At 42.6% G+C, this 23,562-nt stretch overlaps 2 protein-coding genes across 10 annotated transcripts in view; one reads left to right on the top strand and one right to left on the bottom strand.

Moving 5' to 3' along the window:
• Nucleotides 1-11,795, top strand: part of LOC140188241 (transducin-like enhancer protein 4) — a 270,566-nt gene extending 258,771 nt beyond the window's left edge. For all 6 annotated transcript variants that reach the window (XM_072244330.1, XM_072244328.1, XM_072244327.1 and 3 more), the window contains 5 exons: nt 383-630; nt 1,428-1,575; nt 3,817-3,967; nt 7,567-7,643; nt 11,115-11,795. In XM_072244330.1, the coding sequence (XP_072100431.1) occupies nt 383-630; nt 1,428-1,575; nt 3,817-3,967; nt 7,567-7,643; nt 11,115-11,222 (732 nt within the window). In that variant the 3' untranslated portion in view covers nt 11,223-11,795. The remainder of the gene's footprint in view (nt 1-382; nt 631-1,427; nt 1,576-3,816; nt 3,968-7,566; nt 7,644-11,114) is intronic.
• Nucleotides 11,796-18,007: 6,212 nt separating this feature from the next.
• The window catches only part of LOC140188100 (transducin-like enhancer protein 4), a 196,995-nt gene continuing 191,440 nt past the window's right edge, over nt 18,008-23,562 (bottom strand). For all 4 annotated transcript variants that reach the window (XM_072244055.1, XM_072244056.1, XM_072244057.1 and 1 more), the window contains one exon: nt 18,008-21,121. In XM_072244055.1, coding sequence (XP_072100156.1) covers nt 21,014-21,121 — 108 coding nt within the window. In that variant the 3' untranslated portion in view covers nt 18,008-21,013. The remainder of the gene's footprint in view (nt 21,122-23,562) is intronic.

The raw sequence follows: 23,562 nt of genomic DNA, 5'->3' as shown, positions 1-23,562 counted from the left end.
AAGGTGATTGGAAGAAAGAACAGGGGGATGTCGGAGGTAGGTTTTTTTACACAGAGAATGGTGAGTGCGTGGAAAGCACTGCTGGGAGTGATGGTAGAGGCAGCTAAATTAAGGATATTTAAGAGATGGAGGGCTATGTGAGAGAGAAGGATTAGATTGACGGAGTAGATCAGCACATTTCATGGGTCAAAGCGTCTGCACTCTGCTATACTGTTCAATGTTCTATCACTCTTTGACATTGTGATCAATGAGGGACCTCCAAATATACTTGGATTGAAATAAAATGTAAAAATCCCAGATGTTTTTCTCCTTAGATGGTGCTGGATTAAGTGGGGATCTATCACAGAGGGTATCTCACCCTTACACTTTCCTGTTGATCTAGAACCGGGACAACTACATCCGTTCCTGCAAGCTCCTCCCTGATGGGCGCACTCTGATCGTGGGCGGGGAGGCCAGCACGCTTTCCATCTGGGACCTGGCAGCACCCACCCCGCGAATCAAAGCAGAACTGACCTCGTCGGCTCCTGCCTGCTACGCGCTCGCCATCAGTCCTGACGCTAAAGTCTGCTTCTCGTGCTGCAGTGATGGCAACATCGCTGTATGGGACCTGCACAATCAGACCTTGGTTAGGTAAGGCACCGTTGGGAATATGGGCAGCCATCTCTTTTCATTCCACTGAGGGTTGCATCTTAGGGCTCTGTTGATGAGGGTAGCTTCCAACAATGTTGGAGACACAAGAGACAGTGAATTTGCACCAAAGCACAATCAACCAGAAGAATACAATGGCTCGAGTGGCATCAATGGAAGGCAAGAAACCTGCCCTGATGCAGGATTTCAGCGTGAAACGTGTACAATTCCTTCCTCCCACTGACTGCTCGACCTACTGAGTTCTTCCTGCCGATTGTGTATTGGCTGCAAAAACCACCTCTGATTTTCTGTTCTTTATGCAAGAACCATCGCTATAAATGCTGGCCAAATGTGCATGATTTTTAACTATCTTAAAGCTCGGTCTATTTGTCAAGTGTAAATGAAGGCCATTGCCTACGTAAAAAAGATTAATGCTTTTGAGAATATCTCAGAGTTAGAGCAATTAATGAGAAACACCTTCACACTGTCAAAAGGAGTAACAAGGCTGGTCAAATTATAGGCACGCTCACCTGGACTCACCTATGTTACATTGTTATTTAATATTCCCCTGTGCTGAAGGATAATATATTGGACTTCAATTTGGTGAATGGGAAATCTAAAATGAGGGGGTGGGGGGGTGGAAAGAAGATTGATGTGCACAAGAGTTGAACGTTGCAGTGATAAATGTACATTCTACCTGTTTGAAGTTTGAAGTTTAGCGTTGATGTTCATTGATAGCAAGCATTGGTTACAGATGGCCTTAAATTTCATCTGGTCTATTTTGCACTCTGTAATTGCAGACAGTTCCAGGGCCACACAGATGGAGCCAGTTGCATTGACATTTCAAACGATGGGACCAAGTTGTGGACCGGAGGTCTTGATAATACTGTCAGGTGCTGGGACCTGAGGGAAGGACGACAACTCCAGCAGCACGACTTCACTTCACAGGTACAGAACATGGGGGGACGAGGATGGAGGGGCAGAGATGTCAATGTGTGCTGTGCAATTTGTGCTTGTGGTACAGCTGAGGGAGGAATGTGCTTCAGGATACATGTTGGAGATCTACCAGAGCATGTCTTATGAGGTGAGGCTGAGTGTGCCAGGGCTTTTCCCATTGGAGTGAAGGAGGATGAGAGGTGTACAAGATGAAATTGAGGCTTGCTTTGTTCTGTGTTGTGTTGCATGTGATGCTGGTGCCTTGCAAGCTACTCCCAACACTGCCTTGGTGTGTTAGTTGTTAACACTAACTACACATTTCACTGTATGTTTCAATGCACATATGGTAACTAAGTGTGAATCTTGGGAAATCAAAGTAAATCTCAATTTGTACACAGTCCCTCAGTGATTTTTCTCGGTCGCACCGGTTAGTATAATGATAGGTAGGTGCCATTTGGAAAGGACCTGTGGAAAGGAAGTTAGGAATCAACATGATCTTCACCTCCAGAGACTGAAGTCCAGGCAAAACAACACGGTGAAGCATCTTCCTGCATATTTCAGTAATGGTAGTCTTGGGTAACTTGAGTTTGCCAATGCATTGCTCATCACTGAGCTCCTGGTAAAAATAAGTTTTCTCTGACATACAGACATACCTTTGCCTCTGGTTCTGTGATCCTAGACTACTATGAGTAGCAAGAATGAAATGGAACAATACTTTAGTAAGGGCCTAATTATTATAAGGAGGAACAATAATTAGTAAGGGAGTGCTGTAGGTGGTGTCATCACTAAGGCATCCAACAAGTGCATATCTCAGTAGCTTAATACTGGAATAAAAATTCCTCCCCACGCCTTAATTGGCGCAGCAGGTGGGAACCTTGCTGTTTTGTTAGTATTTTCCTGTTTTTACGAGGCAGAGTTGCTAGCTCGATGCTCAACCCAGCACAGATGGAAAGCATGCAAAGAGCCAGCCGGACTTGAACCTGCGGACCTCTTGTTTCAAAGTCTGGGTGCGGATACCACTGCGCCACCAACGGAGACATTGTTGGAATAAAGCACACTATAAATTGTAGCACCATCTCTGGCTTTTGGAAGGTGCCCTGTCAGTCTTCCTGATGTCCCATAAATGGACAAAAAAAACAGTAAATGCACACACATTTTACTGAGACTGGTCCGTGATGGCCCATTGCATGAAGCCTACTGCTCCCGAGTCAGATGGGTGTTATGGGTGGAAATGGGTGTTATACTAATAACATCACGCTGCATACTTGGACAGATGGAAGACATCAGATGGGCAAAGAAAAATAGTGCACAGAATTGCAAAGTCCAGTTGAAAATGTGGTGTGATTTAATCTGGAAACTATCACCAACATAATCTGCTTTTCATAAATGCAAAATTAGACCACAAAAAACACACACGCACACTCTGTGTTTCCTGATTCCAGCCTAAAGGATCAGACATAATTTTAACAAAGTGTCTACATCCAAAATTTTAATTCCTGATGGGGTCTGTTATTTTTATATCTGCATTAATTTTGACCTTGGATAATAACAGTTAAATGGAAGACATTGATGCCCATTTCACCCTGTTCTCACTTTCACTGATTAGTCCAGTGAGTACAGCATTGACCTGTTCACATATCAAACGATCCCCATCTTCACATCAGTATGTCCTGCAAACAGTCTGGTTTCCCTCCACAAAGCTGATAGTGTTTTATGGTCAACACAGAAAATGCTGGGGGAACTCAATAAGTCAGGCAGCATCTATGGAGAGGGACAAGCAGTCAAGGCTCCAGACTGAAATCTTCAATCGGGACTGAAAAGGAAAAAGGTAGAAGCCAGAGTAAGTGGGTGGGGTGGGGAAGGTGTACAATCTGCTAGATGATAAGTGAGACCAGGTGAGGTGGAGGATGGGTGGGTTGGGGAGGGGGGAATGAAATGAGAAGCTGGGAGGGGATAGGTGAAGAGATAAAGGGCTGAAGAAGGAGAAATCTAAAAAGTGATGGCAGTAGGCCATGGAAGAAATGAAAAGAGTGGAACCAGAGGGAGGCGATGGGCAGTTGCCCCTCCACCTTTTTATTCTGCCTTGTGCCCCCTTTGTTTCCAGACCTGATGAAGGGTCTCGGCCCAAACCGTTCCCCTTCATAGATGCTGACTGGCCTGCTGAGTTCCTCCAACATGTTTTTGTGTTTGTTGATTTACAGCATCTGCTGAATCTCCTTGTATTTCTGAAACTTTTTCTGGTGTGTGTTCCAGATTTTCTCCCTGGGGTACTGCCCAACTGGCGAATGGCTTGCGGTTGGCATGGAGAGCAGCAACGTAGAAGTGTTACACGTCAACAAGCCAGACAAATACCAGCTTCATCTTCATGAGAGCTGTGTGCTGTCACTGAAGTTTGCCTGTTGCGGTAAGGAATATTGTTTTGCGCAGCTTGCATTAAACTGGTCATGAGGTTTTTTTTTTGTTTACTTTTGTATGCCCTTGATCTGGTTAGCTTGCTGTGTTACTTTGGAGGTCAATAATGGATGTTAAGTCATACTGATGCCAGCAGATTTTCTTCCTGAACCAAACCCATGACAATGTGGCAGAGCAATGGTGATGTTTGCTTTTATTCCAGATTTATTTAATTAAAATTTATATTTCCTTGCTGCCATGGTGGGATGTGAATTTATTTCTCAGGAGAAGTAGTGTACATGTCTGCTTCACCGGTCTAGTGACAATGGTTCAATGGTTCAACTTAATATCAGAGAATGTATACAGTACACAACCTGAAATCCTTACTCTTCACAAACATCCAAGAAACAGGGAGAGAAAAAAACCCGAAGAATGAATGACAGAAAATGTTAGAACCCCCAAACCCTGCTCCCCCTCCCATGCACATGCAGAGCATCAACCCTCCCCCCTGCCGTTCCACTTGCTCCATCAATCCCCACCACCCACCATGCAAGTAACAGTAAAGCCCCCAAAGAGAGACGATGGTCTGGAGTCCATCATAATAACACAGCTATTAGCTTAAAAGAGACCTAGAGCAACAGTAATGTGAGAACCTTTCTGTCAGTCTGAAATTGCTCCTGCATTTTAATGTTTATGCTCCATTTATATCTAACTCTTTCATGGTATGTGTGCATTATAGACAAGGTCACAATTAATTTCCCATCTATTGTTGCAGTCTACAGGATAACAAAATCAAACAGCTAGAAAATATCCTCTTTGGCCCATCATGTTCATGTCAACCTTCAAGCACACATTTACTTACTTTCTGCTCATTACACCGCTGGCACTTAGGGCAGCAATGGAGGTCTTCTGCCTGTCTGTCACGGACAGATAGAAAAGGATTATTCATTGCTGTTTCTGTAACTATTTTTCTTGACCAGTCAGGATTGTTAGCGATGAGCTGAACCTCCGAACCCGGAGGACTGGTGGACCACTCTTAGTCGGGCCTCTACTCTTTAACCTGTTTGGCATGGGTGACCCTACCAGGAGTCAAAGCACAGGGCCCTGACTCCAGCCAACATAACTCTCTGGGTCAATGAACCCTACGACAAGGTTGTGGTCCTTTTGGAGGACCCATTTATTCTCTTTGCATTCCCATCAGGCTCCACCCCTTCAACCACCTGCCATTGTAGCAGGAACTACCACTCTCCTAGGGCTATTTTACAATGGTCAATTAACCTTTCAACCTGCACTTCTTTGGAATGGGGAGGAAATAGTTGAACTAGAAAGAAACCCATGCAATAGAACGTGCAGACTCCTCACAGAGGTCAGGAAACTGAACCTGTGTCACCAGAGCCAAGAGGTTACAGCTTTTTTATAGTTGTACCATACCGTCACCCATGTTGGTGAAGTGCCTTGAAGCATTCCCATCTGTGTGGTGAAGATATGCTCAAGAGTTACTAGGTAAAGAGGTCAAGAATTCGGAGGGAAATGAATAAAGTTACTATAGCATTTGTTATTTTCAGTGGATGAACAGTCAGAGTTCTGAACTATTGATGCAGAGCCACAAGTTCAAATCCCATTGAGGTATAAAATAAAATCTGGAATCACAAGAAAAAGCTGGGAACCATTAACATGCTGGACTGTCATAAAACCCCATCTGGTTCCTTCACATCTCTTAGGCCACGAAATCTGCGGTCTGTACCCACCCAGCCTGGTCTTTGTGATTCCAAACTACCAGTGCTATTGGATGCCATTAGGGATGGAAAACAAGTCCACATCTGTGACCAAGTAAACTCACGTAATTGTTTTCTTTGAAAGTTAAGTTGCCTTTGGAAGCAGAAGATGCTGGGTATAGTTTGCAGCACGGGCAGCATCTATTGAATTGAAAGCAAAGATATAACTTCAGGTCAATCCCATCAAAGTAAGATATTACCTGTATTTCTCCCTTCACGAATGCTGCTCAAACTGCTGAGTATTTCCGGCATCAGCAGTACTTTGTGTTCCAGTTCTAGTAGAAACTTTGGCTAAGTTGGCCTGGAATGGTATTAACTTTATACACACCCTCCCATCCAGATATCTCCTTGTAACACGTTCAAAGTTACCAAAATCTACTTGCCATATTGGCAATATTAGCACAAGGTGGAAAAACTCTGAAATGATGTTTAAGGCTCCTGCAGCCACGCCATCTGATTTGCTGTTCTTCAGTTTTCCATCTTGTTCACAATAGAATTTAATCTAATCCATGTTCAAACAACACTGGCATTTCAATTGCCACTGGAAGTGCATTCAAACTATGATTATCCCTAGGATTCACATCCTTCTAAATAAGGGGTTCCCAACCTGGAGTCCATGCTTAATGGTATTGGTCCATGGCACGGAAAAGGTTGGGAACTCTTGCTCCAAGTTTAAATTTATTATTAAAGTACATGTATGTTACCATATACAATCCTGAGATTCATTTTCTTGCAGGCATTCCCAGTAGGACAATGAAATAAAATAGAATCAATGAAAAACTACACACAAAGACAGAAACAACCGATGTGCAAAACACAAACTGTGCAAATACTAACTTAATAATAATAAATAAGTAAATAAATAAAATTGAGTACGAGCTGTACAGTCCTCGAGTCCATAGGTTGTGGAATCGCCTTACGCATCTTTACTGACAGAGTATCCATTACACTGCCCGTGGAAAAGCTTGCTTCTCTGGTCACAGAGTAGTTTTTCATAGGTTCTGCAGAAATTAATTCCTCTTCTCGCACAATTGGCTTAACTAGTATTTAAATGAAGTATTTACTCCAGGTGTTAGATAACCAGCTAACTCATGTACATCCCACACCATGTCGCAGATACTATTTTCAAAGCTCTTGCCTTTTAACTCCCAGAGCGGGTCTAGAATGGCTCAACCTACCTGTCATCCTTTCCTCTCCTCTGCCAATCAATCACCTGAGGCTCCTATCTCACCAGTCTCCCTCTTTCTTTATAGTATCTATCACTACCCTACCCCCACCCCCACTCTCAATCCTGGTAGGGGGTTTCAACCCAAACCATCAACAATTCCTTCTCTCAAAGTTGCTGCTTCATCCACTAAGTTCCTCCTGCAGATCATTGAGCCTAGAATGTGGGGCTCAAAGTGACCTGATCTGCTCCAATCATTAGTCTCCAGGGGAAACCAAGTTGGAGTCATGGCTTTGCTGCTTTTGGAACCATCTTCTCCACTGACAATGCTCCAGTTGTGCTCTAAACAGAATTTTATGGAGGCACAGCATTGTTCCTGATCATACCTAGCACATGATCCAAGAGGCAATTCTCTGCCATTATGCTATGAAACTGCAATAAGTCTGGGTGAACAGACAGAATTACCCCCACCCTCTCAGCTTTCCAAATCTGCTAGTATATCCAAGTACATGATACATATATATTAGTTTAAACTTGTTTAGTATGAATAAGTGAAAGCAAGTACTTTTATTGCTATAGGTATCCAACCAATATCCATACTTCCAGATAAAGATATGACAGAATAATAATTTTTTAAAAATTATGGCTTATGTTTTTTTTTCCATGTTTCAGGTAAATGGTTTGTGAGCACTGGGAAGGACAACCTTCTGAATGCATGGAGAACTCCCTATGGAGCTAGTATATTCCAGGTATTGACATTGTCTGAGTTATTCACAAAAATACAAGGCCAGAGCATTAACCACTCCTACCTCTATCATTGCTCATAGAGGTAGAACTGAGAGGTATAGTAAATCAAATATAATGTAACAGTGGAGCAGACTCGATCGAGTATATAGCCTCATTCTGCTCCTATGTCTCATAGCCTACGTCTTGGTCACCACCTCCAAGTGAAAGTCAGTACACAGCTGTCAATGTGGAAACTATATCTACAGTTAACCTCTCATCAGTGTAGTGGAGAGTTGACAAGAGCAGTTCTCAAATCTGCAGGAAAGAAAGGGAACTCGTCCCCAGTTGTGTTAACTTGCCCCACTGCCAGGCATGTCACGAAAGCAAGTCCAGAAACTTGTGGAGTATTAACCAAATCAAAATTATTCAATTATGGTTAAACTTTAATAAAGAAGGAAACGTATCATTGATGATTCAGTGGCATCCAATTGATTAATTTTATAATTGGCATTACTTCAAGTTCATTACCCTTAGGGTGAAAATATGTCCTCTGTCCACTCATAAAGACAAGACTTATAATTTATTTAGAGATACAGCAATATAACAGGCCCTTCCAGTTCAGTGAGCCTGCGCCATCCAATTACACCCATGTGGCCAACTAACCCATACACCTTTGGAATGTGGGAGGAAACTGGAGCACCTGGAGGAACCCCATGTGATGGGGGGGCAGGGAAGAACATACATACCCCTTACAGACAGCAGTGGAATTGAACCCAAATTGCTGGCATTATAATAGTGTTACACTAACTGCTGTACTACTATGTGTAGCCGCAGTGCTGCTTCAGAATATTGTGCATGTTGGGGGTGGGGGCGGAGTGCATCCCAAGAAAGAAGCAGCGTAGAAGGTTGAGGGGAGACTTGATAGAGGTGTTTAAAATTATGAGGGGGATTGATAGAGTTGACGTGGATAGGCTTTTTCCATTGAGAATGGGGGAGATTCAAACAAGAGGACATGAGTTGAGAGTTAAAGGGCAAAAGTTTAGGGGTAACATGAGGGGGAACTTCTTTACTCATAGAGTGGTAGCTGTGTGGAACGAGCTTCCAGCAAATGTAGTTGAATCAGGTTCGATGTTGTCATTTAAGGTTAAATTGGATAGATATATGGACAGGAAAGGAATGGAGGGTTATGGGCTGAGTGCAGGTCGGTGGGACTAGGTGAGAGTAAGAGTTCAGCACGGACTAGAAGGGCCGAGATGGCCTGTTTCTGTGCTGTAATTGTTATATGGTTATATGGTTAAAGAAGACTAGGTACGGGATCACCCATGAAATCCGTCCTGTGCTTTTTTTCCCCTTCTCATCACCAGGTAAGTTGGTAAGTTTGTACAGAATCACAGGGTCTATAGCCGGGAACATGGTAGCTGGAAAAATACATAGTTTTAATTGAAGTACAAAGAGAGTGTAGAGTATGTGAGACAGGCTGCCCATGGAGGTGATTGTGATGGCAAGAAGGGAGAACCCAACGGAAGATTAGCAGAGAAGCAGTGTCTCTCACAGGGGTTTTTAATTGGGCAGCTAAATCACAGTGAACATGAGCGGCGATAGTTCATTCTCACAGTGAAGCAGGGTCACCTTAATTCAAGGATATTTGTACCCCAATCTCTACGCTTGTGGAAGATATTATTTATAAAAACCCAACAGCAATAGATGAGGAGGAAATACATGGTTGATAATTTCCTGCCAGAAGAAGGCACAGTGACTAATTGCTGCACTTCATCTTGGTTTATAGTGAAGCAAATTGGCTCTAGCTTGCGCTGGAATATCTTCGCAAGAGCCAGTAAATCGGTTAAAACCTTGTATACAGTTTTGTTCCCAAGTTCCTGCTGTTAATGTAGATTTTAGAGGGCTTTCTGGGAGTCAATTCACTGCCAAATGTGCTTCTAAGTAACATCTTGGAACAGTTCTGTACTGCCAGTGAGTCATGGCTGGTTGGTAAGTTAACTCTAAACGCCTTCCTTTCCCCCCCCATTGTGCCTTTGGTTAATCACAATCTGCCTCAGGTTTAAAACTCTTTGGATCCAGGTTCAATCCTGCTTTTTGGTTGGATTGAGCTAGAGAAGAGTCTTTTTGCAAGGGGATCAATCACCTTTCCTGGTGCAAATCACTGCCTACTAGTGCGTGGTGCAGCTTCCAGAGCAACTGCCTCACAGCACTAGTGACCGAAGTTCAATCGTAGACTTCAGTGCTGTATGGGTGGAATTAGAACATAACACAGGAAAGGCCTTTCAGCTCACAATATTTGTGCTGACCTTGAGGCCATATTACTTAATTAATTCCATCTCTTCCATTTCCTGCCTGTCGAAGTGCCTCAGACTCCTCTCTCACATATGCTTCTACCACCACTCAGGTAAAGTGTGCCAGGTACCTGCTACTGTGGATGGCCCTTTAGAAAAGAGATGAGGAGCAATTTCTTTAGCCAGAGGGCAGTGAATCTGTGGAATTCATTGCCACAGACAGCTGTGGAGGCCAGGTCACTGGGCATATTTGAAGTGGAGGTTGCTAGGTTCTTGATTAGTAAAGATCAAAGGTTACAGGGAGAAGACAGGAGAATGAAATTGAAAGGGAGAATAGATCAACCATGATCAAATGGTGGAGCAGACTCGATGGGCTGAATGGCCTATGCAAATTGTCTATATCCCACTGTATCCTTTGACATCATCTGCACTCTCTCCGTGACTGCTGAGCTTCCTCCAAGTTCTCCAGCTTCCTCCCACTTCCAGAAGATGTACTGGTCGATAAGCTAATTGGTCACTTGGTCAACGATAAAAATCTTTGTGGGAAGGGGTTGGGTGAAGTTAATGGAAATGTGGACAGGAAAGGTTACAGGGGGACTTATTGGAGGAATGGAAAAGCTCAGAAGGCCACTGTACATTTAAGGGGCTGAATGGAAATACAATAGAAGTTGCAGTGCTTTCTTAACCGTAAAGACAGATCACTACAGTACAATACAGGCCCATGACGTTGTGCTGATCTTTTAACCTACTCTAAAATTAATCTAATCCTTCCCTCATACATAGCCCTCATTTTTTATCATCTATATGTCGATCCAAAAATTTCTTTAATGTCCCTAATTTATCTGCTTCTACCACCACATTGGCAGGGTGTTCCATGCACCCTCTGTGTAAAATAACCTATCTCTGACATCCACTCATTTCTTTCCTCCAATCACCTTAAAATTATGCCCCTGTATTAAATATTTCCCTGGGGACAGGTCTTGCTATCTACTTGATCTGTACCTCTTATCATCTTGTTCACCAGTATCAAGTGGCCTTTCATTCCAACTGAAGTCAAGAATGTTGAGTGAGTGCATCGAGGGGAGTGGAGAGGAAGGTGAAAGGTCATTTAAATGATGTGAATATGGCTTGCTTTGTTTAGAATCAAGCATGTTTTTCTCATTTAAGTTGCTGAGACCATATCTTGTTTGCTTTCCACTCAAGTCAAAGGAATCATCATCAGTGCTGAGCTGCGACATTTCAGTGGACGACAAATACATCGTTACCGGCTCAGGAGACAAGAAGGCTACTGTCTATGAAGTGATCTACTGAGCAGCCACCTTTACGGAGCAAGAAATCTAAAAGGGACACCAAGCTGTTACTGGACATTGGATTTAACGAGGGACAAGGTCAACGACAGCTACTGCCAAAGCAGACTGCATATGTACTGTTAAAAGCTGCAATATACTATAGAGTGGAATCTTCAGATAGAATTAGGCGTAAGAAAGGCTCGCGTACCTGGGGCATTGTCTTGTTTATGCAACATAGTAAACCTGTAATTGTGGAAAGTGTATATATTTCTTAAAAAAAAATTTGCAATCAATGCTGTAGCCACTAACGATCATTCATTCATGAAGACCTTCTTTATTGTCTTTGCCTTTGGAACGCAGGGCTCCTGTTGTATTTAATTGCTCAACTACATTCAACAATGTCTAGGGGACAAATGCACTGTGTAGAACTAATTTGTGCTTTAAACAGCAGTTATGACATGAACTTTAGAATGCTATTGTCTTTAATCCTAGTCCTCATTTTCTTTTCTGACAAGACTTGTGCCACCATTCTTATGTAGGGCACGACTCTACAGCACATTACCACAGAGGATAAAGGTTTCTGTTTAACTTTTAACTTGGCCTGTGATCATTTTTCCAACCCACTGGCGGGGCAGGGGAAGCAGAGTCAGTCAATTTAAAGGGCGTTCGAAAGGCCTTGAGGGAAGTTGATGTGTAGGGCTATGGGGGAAAGAGCAGGTGAATGGGGCAGACAAGATTACTTCAAAGGTTAATGAACAGAGGACCCTCCTTCAGTGTTAGGATAATTATATACTTCCAACAAACGACAGGCAACCATTAATGTTAGAAGAGATTATTAAAAAACAGAGATGAGGAGGAACTTCTTTAGCCAGAGGATGGTGAATCTGTGGAATTCATTGCCACAGCTGACTGTGGATGCCAAGGCATTGGGTATATTTAAAGTGGAGGTTGATAGGTTCTTAAATTAGTAAGGGTGTCAAAGACCTTGGGGAGAAGGCAGGAAGGCGGGGTTAATAAGTCAGCCTTGGTGGAATGGTGGAGCAGGCTCGATAGGCCAAATGGCCTAATTCTGGTCCTGTCTTATGAGGTCATATGACAGTCACCTGCTCCCTCCTAGCCATGACGTGAGGAAGCCTTTCATACCAATATAACCAAGTGCAATGTTGTCAAAGTCAAACTATCACATGCCTCCAGAGAACCCCTTCTCTATATCCTCCCCAAACTACTTTTGAAATCATCTCTTTATAGAAATATTGAACTTGATGAATGCAAGTTGGATTATGATGTTGGGTCTCACTTCTCGTAAAGGAGGATGGACACCACGTCACACAAGAGGCCCTATAAAACACGTGGAATGAATGCACACTTGTGTAGAGCTGGCAGAAGAGGACCGGTGAAGTAGTGCACTGTGATTCAAAGAAATAGAGGCTAGGGGAAAGGTGAATGGAGGGACTGAACATGTGATGTACTATATTATATTGCAGCTTCAAAAAAGAAATTTGCACTCTTATGTGCATTTTAAGAACAAGCTTCTCTTTTGTACAGGTCAATGTAAGCGACTGACTGTAGAACCCTGCTGTATAGTTAATAAACAAGCTGATTAAACAGGTAAAACTCTGCACACCTCTGCATCTTTGAGTGTCCCATAACTGAATAGGAAAAGCAGAAAATACAGGAGTGAAAATGAAAGTATTAATATTACTGATTTAATTATTTGTAGCTCTTATGGAAGCTGAGACAATCAGTTTCTGAACATTAATAAACAGCTGTCTAAGATCTGTCTCACAATAAAACACAGGTCAGTTTAGACCACACGATATAGGAGCAGAATTAGGCCAATCAGACTGCTGAGCTTGCTGCACTGAGTGCCAATCTCCCATGGCACAGTCAAAAGAGGCTGTCATTGTGTGCACATGTACCAAAGGATAATTATCCATCAGGATTTGAACAGCTTAGGAAGATGAATCCACAAACGGTAGCTATTACTTTCCGAAAAATAAAAGAGTTGTAGTTTGAGATGGCTTGGCAGCTTGAAGGGGTAGACTTTATCCCAGTTATTACAAGTTTCCTTGTGGGAAATTGATATGGAAGAGCCGGGGGATTGTGGTGGAGTGGGCTGGCAGAAACATAAATTTGAGTTTTAAAGGCAGGAAAGTAATAGTCACTTGTGATCTGGCATGGTGAACAAGGATATTGAATTGAAGGGGATTGTGGGAGTAGAATAGAGTATAGAGAACCAGGCCTGTCGTGCATTTATAAACATGCTTCTGCCTCCAACCTGAAGATATGAACATCTATTTCTCCTTCCAGTGACTTTTTTCTCCCTTCTCCTTCCCTCTTCTTCTATTCTGCACTCTGACCTCTTACCTCTCCCCTCACCTGCCTATCACTCCACATTTGTGCCCTTCCTCCATCCTTTTCACCTTTGGTCCATGCTCCTCGCCTATCAGATTTCTTCTCCAGCCCTTTACGTTTTCCAGCTATCATCTATCAGCTTCTTAAGTCAGCCTCCCCTCTCCTCTACCCACCTAGCTTCACCTACCACCTTCTAAGCTTGTTCTCCTTCCCCTCTTCCCAACCTTTTTTATTCTGGTATCTGCTCCTTTCCTTTCCAGTCCTGATGAAAGGTCTCAGCCCGAAATATCGACCATTTATTCATTTCCATAAATGCTGCCTGACCTGCTGAGTTCCTTGTGCATTTTTCGTCTATAATACATTTCATTGGGAAAAAGTGGAGATGGTTTAAAAAGTGGCTGTGCATGCCAAGGAAGAACATTTAGAATTAAATTATATTACTGGCTACACCCTGACAGAAGTGTATCAGTGACTTTCCTTAACCAGAAATAGGTCCTTCAGCCCATGCTGTCCAAATGTCTGAGCTAGTCTCATTTGCTTGAATTTGGCTTATAACTCGCTAAATGATATTGATCCATGTATTAGTGCGAATGCCTTTTAAACATTGTGATTGTACCCACCGCTATAGCTCCCTTTGACATATACCTACCATTTTGTGTGTGGCAAAAGTTACTCCTTAGATCCCTTTTAAGTCTTTCCCCTTTGCCTTAAAACTATACCCGCTAGTTTTGTTCTGATTTTTTATAATATTTTATTTATGTTTATCTATATCAATCTATTTATTTTACTTAGTTATTGAGATGCAACACTGAATAGGCCCTTCTGGCCCTTAAAAGCATGCCACCCAACAGTCCCCCAATTTAACCCTAGCCTAATCATGGGATAATTTACAATGACCAATTAACCTGTATTAGATCTTTGAACTGTGGGAGGAAACCAGAGCACCTGGAGGAAAACCACACGGTCACGAGGAGAATGTACAAACTCCTTACAGGTCGTGGCAGGAATTGAACCCGGGTTGCATGTACTGAAAAGTGCTATGCTAACCACCATGCTACCGTGTTGGGAAAAGAAATGACTATCCACCTTATCTATGCCTTTTATGGTTTTATATACTTCTATAAAGTCACCCCTCAGCCTCCTATGCTCTGGGGTAAAATAATTCCAGCCTCTCCTTGTAATTCGAGACTTCTAGCTCTAGTACTATCCTCAAACTTCAGAAGAGTTCTGAACTCTTTCCAGCTTAAAAACAACTTTCAGTGGGTGGCGAACAACATGCTTGGTTGTAACATGACTTCACAACTCCCGTACTTAGTGCTCTAACAAATGAATTCAAGCATAGCCAATGGCTTCTTCATCACCCTGACTACCTTTGTTGCAATTTCAGTGGAACTATATACCTACATCCCAAGTTCCTTTTGTTCTACAGCACTCTACCTTGGCCCTATCATTCACTGTGAATATCCTGCCCTGGTTTAATTTACCAAGATACAAGACTTCAAGCTAAATTGCATCTCTTCGCCTGTTCCCCCACTTCACCAACATTTTGTTGTAATCTTAGGCAAGAAGAAAATAAGTTTGAAACTTACTTTCTTCCCACCTCACTGTATGGACTGTTTGCTGTGATAGAGACAACTAGAAATTAATTTCTAGGCAGTAGCAATAAACACATAATTAGCACAAGCCAAGTTGCAGTAAAATATGAATTTCTAGGAATAAAGAAAATGATGCAATTAATGCAAGATCAAAATGACTGAATGTAAATTCAAAACTGTGAGAATTGCACTAAAGACATGCTTTCCTTCTACCTGCTGGCAAAAAAATCTAGAATTGGATCCCTAAAGGTTAATTTGCAAGTTGAGTTGGTGGAGAGGAAGGCAAATGCAATGTTAGGATTATTTTCGAGAAGACTTGAATATAAAAGCAAGGATGTAATATTGATTCTTTATAAGGCTCTGGTGAGGCCTTACTTGGAGTATTGTGAGCAGTTTTTGGTCCCTTATCCAAGAAAGGATATGCTGACATTGAAGAGGGTTCAAAGGAGGTTCATGAAAATGATTCCACGATTGAAAAGCTTATCATATGAAGTTTGTTTGATGGCCCTGGGCTGCTGCTCACTGGAATTCGGAAGAATGATGGGTGACCTCATTGAAACCTATTGAGCAGATGTTTCCTATGGTGAGGAAGTTTTAAGACCAGAGGACACAGCCTGAGAATAGAAGGGGCATCCCTCTAGAATGGAGAAGAGGAAGAGTTTCTTCAGGCAGAGTGTGGAGAATCTGTGGAATTTGTTACCACGGGCAGCTTTGAAAGCCAAGTCATTGATTAGTTAAGGCAGGAGATTGGGGCTGTGAGGGAAAGTGGACTAGCCATGACGAAATGGTGGAACAGACTCAATGGGCCAAATGGACTAATTCTGCTCCTTTATCTTATGGTCTTATGTTTACTTATGGCTTAAATGTAACTTGTATTTCGAGAATAGCTTTATCTGCCACAGCATCTTAGTTAATGAACCATGTTCTCTACTATCTAGGCAATTTTTACTCAGCAAGACACAAACAATAAGAGACCAATCAGAAATTAACCTGCATTGAAGCTCAAAAGGTTTGTCCATCGTCATCAATGAAGACCTCGACACCATTAGTATTTTTTACGAGGTCGAGTTGCTAGCTCGACACTCAACCCAGCACGGATGGAGAGCGAGCAAGGGAGCCGGCTGGATTCCAACTCTGGACCCCTTGCCCTGAAGTCCAGCACTGATGCCACTACACCACCAGTTGGCAGTGATGGTGTCAAGACTAGCGCTTGATTTGGATTTAAGTGAGGGAGAATTGTGCAGTGTCAGCCTCACTCTCTCTTCCCAATTCCCATCTGGATCCAGTGGCAAGACAAGAGTCGTGAGGGTTGGAGATGGGACTAGGCGCAGTGGATGACAAAGATGTCTTCTGTGTCGTCTTGCTCTGCACATTCCACAACACTTGCAGAGACCGCCTTCTTGACCGTTAGACCTTCCATTGGTCTTGTCTGCTCAACCTGCCGGAGTGCTGTCTTTACAAGCTGGGATAGACATCTCCCTATCTCACCGAGGGTTTAAGACCCATCAACTACCCTCATCTGGTTTAGCCAGCTTGTCGAAGCCGTTGCCCGGGGTGTGGCGGCTGTCACATGCAAACAGCTACGAGGAGCCACAGGTGAGATCTGAGTGCCAGGTGGGAATAAAAGGTGGACTAGCCGCCTTGAAAAGGACGTGACATGTTCCCCCACCAGAGGTGCTACCCCTCCCTGACATCCCATACACCCTCATTGAAGCTCCTAGATCCAGTGGAAGAACTCCATTGCACTTCAGATGGTGCCATGGCATTACTGCCCTCTACTTAAAAGAAATATTTGCATTTATATAGCAACAATGCTCCTTTCAGGATGTTTCAAAGTCATTTGTGCCCAATAAACTCCTTTTGAAGTGCAAGTCAATTGGTACATAGGAAGCTCCCACACCGCTGATAGTGCCCTAGTCTACTTTTTGTGATATTGAGACAAAGAAATATATTGGTCAGGTCAACAGGCAGTATACTGCAACACGCACAGAGTGCTAGAGGAACACAGCAAGTCAGGCAGCATCTATGGAAGGAAAAGAACAGTTGATGCTTCAGGCTGAAACCCTTCATCAGAACTGGAAGACAGGGATCCTGCTCTCCCTCCCCATCAACTCTTCTTGGAAATAGTGTCTGTGATCTTTTACATCCAATCACTGGGTGTATTGAAGGCAGAGCTTGACAGGTTCTTGATTGGACACGGCATCCAAGGTTATATAGAGTGGGGCTGAGGTGGGAAAAAATAAGGATCAGCCATGATTGAATGGTGGAGCAGACTCGATGGGCCAAATGGCCTAATTCTGCTCCTATGTCTAATGATCTAAGAGCAGAAAGGGTCTCAACTTGATGTAGCAATATGCACATTTCTGGTGCTCAAGCCACTGAGGAGCATACTCAACGTGTTGAATAGCCTAATTCTCCCCTATGGTCTAATGGACGAATGGCCTAATTGTGCTCCTATATCTTATGGTCATATACTCTGACCTGATACATACTTACCTATGACTTCAAAGATAATTTAACCAACTGAGCCATAGTTGACAACCTTCAGTGTTCAAGAGCCCTCTGATCAATGGCTCATCCCAATGATATTCCCTCAGGACTGAATCGAGATGCTGGGCATCAAGTCTTTCAGTTCAGAGTATGGCGTCTGACGCACCTGGGGCCTTTCTGCCTTGGATACCCTCCAAAGTGTAGTCGGCATCCTTACAGCTTCACTTACCATAAAGCCACTTCCCATCTCACATCACAGCATCAGAGGGACATTGGACCTTAAATTTGGCTGCAATTTTTTTTCTGGATTGACGTGTTTACGGTTAGCAGACCAAGAATTTATTTAAGTTGACACAAAATACAGACATCACATACAAAATAGTTTATTGGGATTTTAAAGGCATAAACTACAAATTCACCCCAAACTGGGATGTAAAAGCATGAGACATGGAAGAATTTTGGACATTACAAATCACCATATTGGGCGACAAAAATATCTGGGTGTCACTGAAGAATTTAGCAATTTATTCATTTCTTCCAGGAGGAAGGCAGAGGCACGGTTACCATCGAAACCAAATATACAAGTTGACAATTAGGGCAATCTTAAATGTTTACAGTGATTACTTTACCAGTGGAGACAAAAAAAATGTACACAACCCTCTTTCATTACAGCATCCATAAAGAGGAAAAGGCTCTGAGGACCTGAACACACCAGAGCTCATCTTCAAAGTCACTTGGACTCTTTCTATTCCATTGTACCAAAGCCAAATGAAATAGGAATGTCTACATTTGGCCAAAAGGAAGGGAATGTTCAGAGCATAGTTCAGAATAAGAGGAAGATGTCATAGCGGACATTCAAATCAGTCAAATCGGACTGATAATTTATTTGGTTTAAACTCCACTATATGTACCATTCAACAGCTAAACTCCTGTCATGGAGATGACAAAATAGAACTTAATGATTTTCAGTAACACACACAAAATGCTAGAGGAACTCAGCAGGTCAGGCAGCATTTATGGAGAGGAATAAACAGTTGGCGTTTCAGGATGAGGTCCTTCGCAGTGTATGAGTGAGTGAGTGAGTGAGTGAGTGTGTGTGTGTGTGTGTGTGTGTGTGTTATGTTATGCTACTCTAGATTTCCAGCATCTGCAGTGTTAATGATTCTCAGACCCAGAAAGTCCATGACTTTATCCAAGTTTACCACCCCTCAAGCTTAACCATTTCACCCCCCAAAGAAAAACATAAAATCAAACAACGTTGGCCGTTTTAGACCATTTAGGAAAAGCCAAGAGTTCTTAAAAACTGGATGCAATGAAGTTGATATATTCACCAGACACATTTAGGTACCCTACACCATGAAGAGAAAGTGCATGTGTGCATGTGCATCCAGGTGATCAGGTGATTTTGAAGTAAACAGATGGTTAGAAGATGCCAATCTATCTTTAAAACCAACAAAAACTGAATCGTTAAATGCCCTTAGAAGCCAGTTTAATTTTTGCTCCCTAATGAATGAGCTACCCAGGGGTTAACAGTGGCATAAAATCAACCACAGGCCCTTTTAAAGGAATGGGTGGTATTAGGAGATCAGGACTTCGGTGGAAAATTGCTCTCGATTACTCATCAGCCATTTTATAGGCTGTCAAGCAACACTGGGACCATGATTGCAAGTGGAGTCTTCCCAGGTCAGATATTGAAGGGGTGCCCACCATTCTGGCGTACTCTATAATGGCAGCTTTTGGCAAACGCTGGAAGGCAACCAATGGATGTGGAACCACCCATCAAGGAACAAGTGTTTTGAAGAATGAAACAAAGTAAGATGAAAAGAAGGACAACAAATGAATACCTTTATAATTATTGCTTTTAACATTGTGGATGATGAAAGAGAAGGAAAAATAGATAAAATGGTAATACGGCAACAAATTTCTCCAGAGAGCATGTCTGACCAAAACCACGAGGCCGTGTTGTAAATTAGAAATGAAAAGTAATTACTTTGAAGCCTAGATGTTAGTAGGACAAGCTGCTTCTCCTATAATAGTCATTTTATTACCATATTTATCCATCGGCTTTGAAAGAAAAAAATTGCCCAAATATTAAAATAAGCCAAATGGTTTTGAAACTGTGTGGAACTCTTTGCAAATATAAGCTGATGACGGTTTCCTACAAACTTGATTAATAAATCCATGAAATTGCATAACCCAAGTTTCAGAAACATGCTCGAGTAAATTACAACATTGAAACCCAACTGGACAACTGTCATAACAGGCTGTAATTCTGCAATTCTTCAAGTCAAGTAGCACAAGTTGCTTCAAATCTGGGGTGTGGACTGCAGCCACTTGAAGCCCTAGTACTTGAACCTACATGAGATGTATTTTTCTAGTGAATGAAATAGGTTGTTAAACAGATTATTTTTCTCTTTCCTAAAAGCAACTCATTTTGTTACATCACATTTATGACTCTCTGTATTAAGTGTAAACCTTGTGCTCTCCTCCTCTCTTACCTGAAGATCTCCCTTAAGGTTCCAAAAAGCCAATTGCTCCACAACGGGAGGAGTTAGTCTCAGACAATGGTGGAATTTGTGATCCTTGCCAAAGCAGGGAAGCAGCCAAATGACGAATACTAATTTCAGGCAATGACAAAACCTTGAAATCTGTACAGGCGAGTGGAAATGGAACCAAAATTTTAAAGCAGTCAACTTCTAAATCCACATTTGAACTGCTGTCTATAAAATGCTAACACACAAACACTAGTTTATATTAGGGCAGAAGGAGACTGGGAAGGAGAAGAGCAAGCCAAGGTTTTAAATTCCACACTGTTCTACAAATGAACAGCGCAAAATAAAACGATGAATTTCATGTATGGTTTAAAGCTTCGTTTGTGATTGAAAAGCAGGACAAAGTTCCATTGGTGTCATAACTGGTTAGGTCCAGAGGCAGCAAGCCTATCAGGAGTTACATCGTCTTAAACAATTATTTCCCCTAACAGATGACCAAATCCAATGGTGAATTTCGAAGTTTCAGATAACAAAACAGAGAAATAAAATAAATTGTACAATGAATGTGTTACCCTAAACGTTAGCATTAATCATGGTGTTAGCTGGACCATGGGATCGTGAGGTGAATAAACCTTCCTCCTCAGATGAGAATTCACCACTTTGGTCAACTTAGAAATCCTTTCTTGTTAAAACAAGTTGAAGTTAAATTTCAATAACCAAGACAAGGCCACACAAAACAGTCTTCCAATGAGGACGTGGACTCTGTTGAAGTGTTCCTTGGGTAATGTGGTTAACTGATCCAGACGCAATGTCTCTGTTAAAAGCTTGTCCCCTCCCCGTCCCATTTCCACTCCCTCCTCTCCCTGGAAAGAACTGAATTCTCAGTAAATTACTTCATACACTGTGGCTTTCTTGTCCCCTGAGCCAGTAACAACATATTGGTCGTCAACCGAGATGTCACAGCATAGCACAGATGATGACTCTTTGGACTGGAATAAAAAGAGAAAAAACAGTGATCACTAGCTATAAGTAAATAACATTTAAAGATGAGAGTGAAACACAATATTTTAAATTTTATTTTAACTTAGTTTTAACCAACGGCACAGACATCTGCCTTTTCCTGAAGGCATTGCAATGGCTGGATTAGAACTCTCAAGTGCAGACCATCATTGCCCCCTTGTATTTTGAAATAAATATTTCATACTTGCCTTCTTACGTCTGAATTCAAGCTATTCCGTGGGAGGCAACCCAACTCAACTGGAAGTTAACCTCTACCTGTATGCTTTTACCCTATCAAGTTAATTGAGGATTTGGAATTCTACATCATTTTGCCCCAGTCCAATAACTGGAGACAACTAACCTCTGTTGAAGAATTAATTCGAGCTGTTTTCTTTTCTGCTTTATAAACATATAGCAGCCAATACCTGCCAAAAGGACATCTGCAGGCATCCTGACCTCTGCAAGGGGCTGGCCGCTGTTGGTGGACCTCGAAGGGCAGCTGAAGTTCCCCAGACATATCGCAGCCACCACCCTGCGACCAGACATTGTCCTAGTGTCTGAGTCTACTAAGCAAGTGGTGCTGCTGGAGCTGACAGTCCCATGGGAAGATAGCTTGGAGGAGGCCTTTGAAAGGAAGCTCTCCAAGAACGCAGGACTGGTCAGCAACTGTCAGCAGGCTGGATGGAGAGCGATGTGTCTCCCAGTGGAGGTTGGTTGTAGGGGATTCGTAGCCCGTTCTTTAGTTAGAGCCTTCAGCATTTTGGGCATCGAGGGAGAGAGGAAGAGGAGAGTCATCCGCAGTACCACCGATGCGGCAGAGAGGGCCTCAAGATGGCTGTGGCTCAAAAGAGGGGAGCCATGGAGTCATAAGTAGCTAGCCATCTGGACACAAGCTGGGGTCTGATCAGCCCCGGCTGGGTCACCTGGAGGAGGTTGTATGATGTTGAAAGACCCGAAACACCCGATGATTCCAGGAACATCACTGAAGATGTGTCCAGGAGCATCAATAGATGTATGTACACAGCACAGCAGGAGTAAAACACTTCACCTTCAAAATGCTCTGCCATTTAATAAGATCATGGCTGGTGTATACCTTCACAAGAACTCAATGCCAACATAGACTCAAATCTGAATTCCTTTTGGGCACAGCTTAGAGTCCATTTGTGACTTACAAACTAGTTGCAACATACCAGTTGAGGGAAAATTAAGCTGCATCTTAACCAACTCATTATTTTCTCCTGTTGTGATTTTGGACAGTGATGATAATCATATCTCTCCCGAAGGCAACTTGTTAGCAAAAGTGGACGATAAGCATCAAGCTTTTTATGTTGCCGTGTTCGCCAAGGTTGGCAATTAGCTTCCAGATGTTTCATCACCAGTCGAGATGACAAATTCAGTGCGCAGTTGTCAGCATTTCTTTCCGAGAGTGCTTGCATTTACATAGGTCCCTATTTGCTTGCCTCGGTCCTAATTTGGTACCCCTTCAGTTGACCTTTGAATTCTATTGGCTTGCGCTTCTTTAGCTCTTGAGGATTCGTAAATGGTGTCTATTTCGATATGTTTGCTCATGGAGTTATCAGAAGAAAATCAACAGAATGCAAGCCAGTAGAATTCAAACGTCAACTGAAGGGGAAGCCAATCAGAACCGAGGCAAGCGAAAGGGACCTATATAAATGCGAGGTGACGAAACGTTTGCAGGTTAATTGTCCAGCCTTGACAAACACTGCAACATCAAATGCCTCAAGGCAAGCTATCTATGTTCAACACCATCCTAAGCATCAAGCTATTTGCCCAGTTATCTACTTACCACCCATCAAAAGATGTTCACTATTACCTTTTTTAGCACAGAGCAATTCAACGCATCAATCTTGGCAAAAACCTACGACAACATCTCCCCAGCTCCCCACACTCTTAATGGCCAAATCAAAATTGACTAGTGGAAAGTAAAGTCCAAACACACTGAAACGTGGAGGAACTCTAATGGGCAATGGTATGGCATGCTACCATTGAATGTGCCTAGTTTTTACATCGAAGACTTTGGGTTTTCAATGAGGAAACAAGGTGGAAAGTGAGCAGTTCATCAGCAGTGACTGCCTTCCTTTTCCATCGCAACTATAAAACAGTCCGTTTATCAGAGATGCCTCCAGCAAGGAGATTTGGAAGTGTGGTCAGGGATGAGCGGCGAAAGGTTTGATAAATAGTGAGCAAGAATACAACTTGGAAGAATGTAGCAGCAAGATGGATTAATCCAATTAACACTTACTGGTCTCTACAAAGCTCAAGAGCAACCACAATACAACTAGTCAAACCTTTGCCTGAAGGTACATACTCAGTGATTCAGGAATAGCTTCTTCCCCTCTGTCACCAGATTTTTGAATAGACATTGAACCCATGGACACTACCTCTCTGCTTAATTTTTCCTCTCTTTTTG

This window comes from Mobula birostris, chromosome 26, assembly GCF_030028105.1.
Source record: "Mobula birostris isolate sMobBir1 chromosome 26, sMobBir1.hap1, whole genome shotgun sequence".
In the NCBI taxonomy this organism is placed as follows: domain Eukaryota; kingdom Metazoa; phylum Chordata; class Chondrichthyes; order Myliobatiformes; family Myliobatidae; genus Mobula; species Mobula birostris.
The sequence above is the reverse complement of the archived record's forward strand: the minus strand, read 5'-3'. Positions and strand labels throughout refer to the sequence as shown.